This window comes from Asterias amurensis, chromosome 10 (genome assembly GCF_032118995.1).
Source record: "Asterias amurensis chromosome 10, ASM3211899v1".
Lineage (NCBI taxonomy): Eukaryota > Metazoa > Echinodermata > Asteroidea > Forcipulatida > Asteriidae > Asterias > Asterias amurensis.
In genome coordinates this window covers 8,503,722-8,511,888 of record NC_092657.1, presented here as the reverse complement: position 1 = coordinate 8,511,888, position 8,167 = coordinate 8,503,722, and the positions used below count along the sequence as shown (strand labels likewise).

At 43.0% G+C, this 8,167-nt stretch overlaps 1 protein-coding gene across 1 annotated transcript; it reads left to right on the top strand.

The window, feature by feature from the left end:
• The first annotated feature begins 4,910 nt into the window (after positions 1–4,910).
• On the top strand, positions 4,911–7,824 carry LOC139943489 (ATP-dependent DNA helicase RecQ-like). Its single transcript, XM_071940296.1, has 2 exons — positions 4,911–5,425; positions 7,275–7,824. Exons 1-2 carry the CDS (start codon positions 4,911–4,913, stop codon positions 7,822–7,824), a joined length of 1,065 nt encoding a protein of 354 aa, XP_071796397.1.
• The last annotated feature ends 343 nt before the right edge of the window (positions 7,825–8,167 follow it).

The window sequence follows — 8,167 nt, the reverse complement described above, 5'->3', positions numbered from 1 at the left end:
ACAACAAAGTCAATGTTTCCGTGTCAACAGTTCTTAAGTTCACAGTTCTTAAGTTCACAGATCCAAACGGGCGGGGGGTTTCACGATACGCCCTGAGCGAGTTTTTGTTTCCACGACTGGTGGATTAGTTTGCTGGAGTTTGAGTGTTATCATGAGTTATTGTGGGAGTGTTTGGAGTTTCCAGGTGATGTTCCATAGGGACTGGAGTCTCAGGTGTTGCGCTGGGTGTGTGAACTAGTGCACCGCGGTTGCGTCGTTCTGTACCCTGGTCACTTTTAACAATGTATGACCCGGGTGAGTGAGTTTTTTCCACTATCTGACCTGTGCGTTTTTGGTCACGAATCCACACAGGGTCACCTGGTCGGAGAGTGGGTAGTTCTCGCGCACTGTGTCTGCGGTCGAAAGAGTTCTCTTGGGCCAATCGATAGGCGTCTTCCTTTCCGCGTACCTTAGCGTGATTTGGCACACTTGGCGCGAGTGTCATTGGTAGGACAGGAAGTTGTGTTCTCAATTGCTTCCCATCAGTAGCTCACTTTTGTAGTGGGGTTGATCTATAAGTGAGGAGAGCAAGATATGGGTCAGAGTTCTTCTTCAGAAGAGCTTTTGCAGTGCGAACGGCTCTCTCTGCCTCACCATTAGCCTGTGGATACCTTGGCGAGCTGGTCACGTGTGTAAATCCATAGATTGCTGCAAACTGTTGAAAAGTCTCAGCACTGAATTGGGGGCCATTGTCGGAAATCCTGTGGACTGCAAATATCTGTTTCAGTACATTAATCACGCTCTGTGATTTTTGTTGATTGAGCTGTTTGATTTCCATCCACCTGGAGTAGTAGTCGATCACTATAAGATAAACTTTCCCTTGGTGCTGAAAAAGATCTGTACCTAACTTTCCCACGGGCGCAATGGAAATGAGGCTGACATAAGCAGTTCCTTGATTTCGGGACGTTCCCTTGCACATATGGTGCAATTTGTGACCAGTTGCTCAATACTTTTTGACAGTCCAGGCCACCATACTGATGTCTGTGAACGTGCTCAACACTTTGTGATGCCAAGGTGTCCCTGATGTATGCAGTCGAGGATTTCGAGTCGCATTCTTCTGGGGATCACAATGCGTTCGTCGTACAGGAGCAAATCATCGATGATTGCGAGATGGTTTCTGCTCTCCAAATATTGTCGAAGCAACGGTGAGTGGGGCATGTATGTAGGCCAGCCTTGTGAACAGTACTGTCTGATTTGCGAGCATTCTTCATCTGCTTGCTGGGCTTGGCCGATGTCACGGAGGCGTAGCGAAGTAGCAGGCAATGCATGTAACACAGACGATGTGAAATTGTCGATCTCTGCTATGAGTTCGATGACGGAATTTCCTGGCATACCGACTGGAGCTCGTGAAAGTGCGTCTGCTGTGAGTTGATGCTTGCCAGGCACATACATGACTATCGGGTTGAACCGCATTAATCTGAGGCGAAACCGTAGAATGCATGGAGGCATTTTGGAGAGTTCGGTAGAACTTAGTAGAGGGACCAAAGGCTTATGATCGGTCTCTACTGTGAAGTGTAATCCCACAACGTAGTCGTTGAATTTCTCACATGCCACAGTTGTTGCCAACGCTTCCTTTTCTATGACAGCATATCGTTTTTCCGTGTCACTCAGGGATCGCGATGCGTAGCAAATAGGGCGGCGCTTGCCATCATCCTGTATTTTTAGCAGAACTGCACCGATACCTGCTTGAGAGGCATCGGCTGCGATGATCGTTTGGCGGTTTGGGTCATAGTGAGCGAGTATTTCAGACGAAACTAGCATGTCTTTGATTCACTGGAACGACTTCTGTTGCATATCGCCCCAATACCAGCAATTGTCTTTCCGTAGTAGTTGTCTCAGTGGTTCGTTGAACTCAGCAATGGATGGAATGAATTTTCCCAACTGATTTACCATACCCATTAAGCGTTGTAGCTCTGTAATGTTAGTAGGTACTGGGAACTGAGAGATTACTGTTGTCTTGCGTGTGTCCACACTAAGTCCAGATGAATTGACAATGTGGCCAAGGAACTTGATTGTTCCTTTTGAAAACTCGCATTTGTCATTAAGTGTCAGTCCCGCGTCCTGTAGACGTTGTAGGGTTGCTCAAACCCGACTATCGTGTTCTGTCTGATTTGTACTGTGGATGAGGACTTCATCCATTTGACAGATGACTTCATCAAGTCCCTCGAGGATTAATGACATAGTGCGTTGAAAAATTTCTGGCGCTGAGCTTATACCAAATGGCCCGCGAAGGGATTGGCTTGTCGAGATAAGTGTTAGTCCAGATAACCATGGCTCATTGTCGCTAACAACGGAAACTGTCGCTCCTGTGTCCAACTTGAAGCGTGTGTTGTGTCCGTTGACAGATATGTCGGCATTCCAGTAATCCTTATTACTGGAGATTTCACCAAGAAATGGCAAATCATCATTATATTCGTGATCTTGCACTTCATAGTCATATTCGTGATCCTGCACTTCATGTACTCTTGTCGATGTGTACATTGGACTGCGGCAAACAGCCTTGTAATGTCCCTGTTTTTTACAAATAGCACAAATTGTTTCTTTGGCTGGGCAATTTGAGCGCTTGTGGCGTTCTTTCCCACACCACTGACATGCAGTGTCCTGGCTGGGATGTGGATTAGACTGTGCACTTTTTGATTTTCCAGCTGTACTCGTTCCCTTTTTCTCGCGATAGGATGCAGTGGACCGGAGGTGATCAATTTGTGTCTGTTGTGTTTCGCCTCTCACAATATCTCGGTTCTGTATACGAGACTCAGCTTGCCGGCAAAACTGTACAGCTCTGCCAAGAGTGAGGTCAGATTTGGATTGGAGATTATCAGAAAGTTTATCATCGGTGACACCAACGACAATCCTGTCTCTGATTAGGCTATCTTTGAGTTCAGCATACTCACAGTGGTCTGCCAGCCTGTATTGGTCTTGAATAAATACATCCATCGGTTCCCCTGGCTGTTGCTTGCGTTTATTGAAGCGAGCCCTCTCCACAATAATATTTCGGCGACCTTCATAGTTGTTTGTTCAATGCTTGTACCACTTCATCAAATTCTGCGGTGTCTTCCGAGATCCTTAAAGTTATTAATATGTCATCGGCACAATCTCCCATAGCATACATAAGAGTGCTAACCTGTTCGTGGTCCGGTTTCTTTGTGAGACCCGAAGCAACACGATACTGCTCGAAACGTCTGATCCATTTTGGCCACAGTTCGCTTTGTTAAGGTCCGTTTCCGCCATCGAATTCAGTCGGAAGTGGGAGTTGAGTTGTGACCTGTGGCTGGCAAGCTTGTTGTGGAGTTGTTGACATGTTTTAGGTTGAGATCACCGCTGCCACCATGTAATAATAGGCAAGAGACTCTGACTGAGAGTACGAGTACGATGTTTAATGTATCATGACTAAATCCAAGATGGCCACTTACACCAAGTGTTTACATGTGACGCCTAACCAATACTAGTCACAAAGAGGGCAGTATGACAATATACAATAGATGTGTATATGCTCATTCTACAATTACCAAGCGTTTACAGCACCTTTAAGCTTACCAAGTCTATTTTTCTAATAACTTTGGGGGGGGGGGCGGTGGAGATGTAAGCTTTATAAGATTTTTGAAGTGTCATTAGTAATGATGACTTGTTATTAAAATTGTGGTGTATGTTTACTCTACGTCATTTTATAACCCTTATATGCCAAAATTGGTTGTTTATCTTTGGAGTTAACATCTTTGCGAAATGCAAGTTTTCAGTTGAATGACGACCTGTCATAACTTGCTTAAAAGAGCCTGAATGTACACAAAGTCAACGGACGCAGAGGCACGACACTGTCTCACAGAGCAGTTTCGTGCAAGACACAACCTTGTTGCTTAAATGGACTTGTTGCACTGAAGGGATGAAGTTAAATTAGAGTCACTTTAAATACTTTCTGGTTTAACATTCTTTATTTGTATAGTTTAAGTGGAAATAAACCTCTTCCAATTTGTTCCTGCAAATTTATGTAAAACGTGAATTTCTTTCTGTATTGTGAATATTACAGCCTATTCATACCCACATTTATCCGCCGTAAGCAGAGGTGAAGTTTTGCGCACGATACTCTTATTGTATGTACTATTTAATAAGAACATTTTCTAGGGTTAAATATTATGAGCAAAAAGTGCATATTATATCTCTCAAAATAAACAATTCTCCAGCCAATAGCAACCTTCACCAAAATGCCACCAATTTACTGCAACATATATATATATAAAACACTATTGATGTAACTTCAATTTCAGAGACACCACTAGTGCAAAATTAGTGCTAGTTTTAATTATAGACCGCACCTAAACTGCACCAATCAAAAACACCAAAGTGGCACCAATTTGCTATACCCCAATTTGACACCACTGGTGCTATATTGGTGCTAATTTAAATAATTGGAACGCACCAAAACTGCACCAACATTGTAAGCACCAAAATGGCACCAATTTTCTCTACACCAATTTGACACCACTGCTGCTAAATTGGTGCTAATTTACATAATTGGAACGCACCAATACTGCACCAACATTAGTCTTGGTTCCAAGACCATTGGTGTTGCGCGGTCACACACAATCAACGTTCCGATCTATGCACGGCAAAACCTGTACACGCTTTGTAATGACCGAATGCTAGCGGGCGCTCTGTTTCTCTGATTTTTCGGATCTCTCTCACCATGATCTCACCATGGTCTTGGCTATCTGCAAATCGAAGGCGGGGCCAGACTATGCAAATGACTCGTAATGCATGCAATATTCATATCACGTGACGGGTTGAAGGTGACTATTCAAACTGATGGAGTCAAAGGTCACGCGTTGCTGTGTTACGACGTATAGTTAGTAGTAGTGTGTACACATATCACAATCATCATGGCGGCGTCCGTGAAACTAAGTGAGACCGATATATTTCAAGCTAAAGAACATGCCTGCAGTCGCCTGGGCTTGAATGCTCTCAAGAAACAACAATCTGAAGCTCTTGATGCCTATCTTCGCGGGCACGACGTATTTATTTGCCTCCCTACTGGCTTTGGAAAGAGTGTTGTATTCCAAGCAGCGCCAATGTGTTGGGACTTCCTTCAAGGCAACAATGTTGTCGCAGACGATTCGAACATTCCAAAATCTCTGGCCATAGTTGTTGTCCCCTTGAAGTCCTTAGCCATGAACCAATTGGAACGATGTCAGGCGATTGGTCTGGAAGCTGCCATTGCAATTGCAGAGATTTCAGATGAGGTTTTAGAATGTGCTGGTCAGGGAAAATACTCTGTATTGTTTGCCAGCCCGGAGGCTTTGCTGAGTGTCAAAGGTACTGAGTTGCTGCAACTTCAATCTGTGTACAGTCGGGTGTGTGGCTTGTTCATCGACGAAAGCCATTGTGTTACTAAATGGTAAGTCCAAAGCATATAGCACCATTCCATTCATTATTATATAGACCACACAGTGCTTTAAATAGTATAAACAGACAATAGGGCCCTACTACTATTTACTAACTTTAATATATTTACTAAGGGACCTTGTCAAAACTCATCCTGGACAGCCAACGGACGGGCACCCGTCCAGGACCAGGTTTCTGTCCCATGTTCAATTCCCTTGTAGTGATAACTTTATCGGACGGACTATAGGACGAGCTCGCAGTGACTGGCCTTCACAAGGGATCATTTGTTTACAAACCGCAGAGTGTTTAGATTGCTATCTACTGGAAAACAAGCAGGAGGTCTCCGAGGGCCAGTTTGCGGTTTCACACTGGGCTTCAATGACCTTGAGTATTTACTACAGACAAATTGGTCATATAAGCTCTCTGTGCATTTCAATTTGTAACTTTTTAACAGGATGGGTTTCAACGTTTTTATTTCAGTCTGTGGACAAAATTGCAATTGTCTTTATTGTCTATGTTGTTCTTCTGCGTCAATAAAAGCTTATTTAATTATCTAATGGGACAACCCCTTTTAAAATCTTTAGATTAAAATCTAATTATTTGAGAAATCCATGTTATTAAACAGCACCTTTACAATGATGTACCCCTTTTGATGTATCGTGATTGAATAGAAATTATCCTGAAAGTATATTAGACCATAAATAACCTTGGAAACATCACCCCACGACCCAACAAGTTTGGAGTGTTATGGTCCATTTTTGAAAGGTAGAAATCTTTGAAGGGAATTTCCTGTGTATGAACGGGTGGCCATGATTAGCATCCGTGTTTTTTTTTCAAGATGGTGGATAATTTCACCAATATTGCAAAAAGTTTTCTTTTGATATTTATATTTTTCATTAGTTTAATTTGTATAAACCTATACAATTCAGGAATGGAGAATAAAACACTGTTAACGGTTTACATGAGCTATGCTAGTATAATCTTTCCTACAGTGACCTCCAAACAGTCAGTCCAGATGGTCCAGACTTGCCCCTAACCGCAAACCCCAGGTTTGTTTATCTAGTGTTTAATGAGCCAGTGAAACCGCAGAGCGCTCAGTGGGGTGCCTTGGGCACTGTGTATCGGACGGGAATACACATTTCATCGTGTGGAACCTTATTCCGTATGAACTCCCATCCTGTGGCCCGTCCGACAAAAATGTGACATCGGACGAGCCTCGTCCTATGGTCTGTCCAGGATGAGTTTTGACAAGACCCCTAAGTATAATATATATAATGTAGTCTATACTAAATAATAATACTCAAAGTCTCTGACCTGTCTGTGGAAGTTTGAACTCGATTTGTCGTAAAATTTGCATGAATCAAATATTGGGCGACGAACTACATAAAATACTGGCACAGTACTGCAAGACTTGATATGTACAGTATGAGATGGGGTTGAAATATTGTTGGTACATTGAAGCTTAAGCCTGTTTTGGCTCGTATACGAGGTTGAAAAATTATTCTTTGACACCCACGGTTACGGTATCTCTGGTACCGTGCCAGTATTGTTGTTCATGCGAAGTAGTTAGTTCAAAGTGGGTGCTTGCATAAAGTAAAGAGCCTCGGGACAAGCCTAGCAATGAACAAATTTAATGGCCCGAAGGACAAGGTTAACATTCAGTTTCAAAGTTTTAACATTGCACATTGCATTGTTTATGTGAGGTGGACTACAACAATGAAATGAATTCTTCAATTAAATATTGCAATGCACAATTGGATTATTACAATACATTTGAATCTACTACAAACTACGATCCACTAAATATAAAATCCTCCTGTCTGTGAATGTATCTAACTTGCACGTTTTCTGGTATTTTACAGGGGCCAATCTGCAGGGAAAACAGCAGCATTCCGAAAGTTATATGGGAACATAGGACAACTGCGGAGTCGCCTCCAAATGGATACGCCATTGATTGCGATGACTGCCACAGCCAGCAGTACTGTCAGGAAAGCTGTAGCAGACAGTCTGTCATTGAAAAATGTTTTCCTAATTCACACCAGCCCAATACTCCACAACATGAAACATACCGTCCTAAAAACCAAAAGTATACAACCTAAAGATGTGTTGGGTTGGTTGTGTCTGAAAATTTCTGAAAAGGGTGTTAACACTGGACGGGTGATAGTCTACTGCCAAAGTAGAAAAACCTGCAGCGAGCTCTATTCCATGTTTAAGTGCCACGTCCCTGCAGATGGTCATGTGTATTTCAATATGTACCACACGAACACACAACCAGAAGTTCAAGAAGACATTCTGAAGAGCTTTTCTGATCCAAATGGAACTGTTAGGGTTCTATTTGCAACAATTGCGTTTGGATTAGGTGTCGACATTAAGGGTCTTCGCCAACTGATATCGATGATTACGTTCAGCTAAGTGGTAGAGCTGGGAGGGATGGTCAACGGAGTTACTCTATCCTGGTTAAATATCCATCTGCAAGTGGCGTCCCCATCAAGGAAGAGATGAAATCATTCTTGAACACCGATTCCTGCAGGAGAGACATAATTCATACGGCGTTTCCTGGGCAACATCAGACAGCTCCATGTAACAAGGCACACAACTGCTGTGACAACTGTGCGCGTACATGTTCCTGTAAAGGAGACCATTGTGCTTCACCAACAAATTTTGTTGAGCAAAGTATAAAGGATGGCCTTTATTCAGGGCCAAAAGGGTCTGAAGTCCCCTTGAGAGATGTACCAAATGAAGTACAGGACAAAAT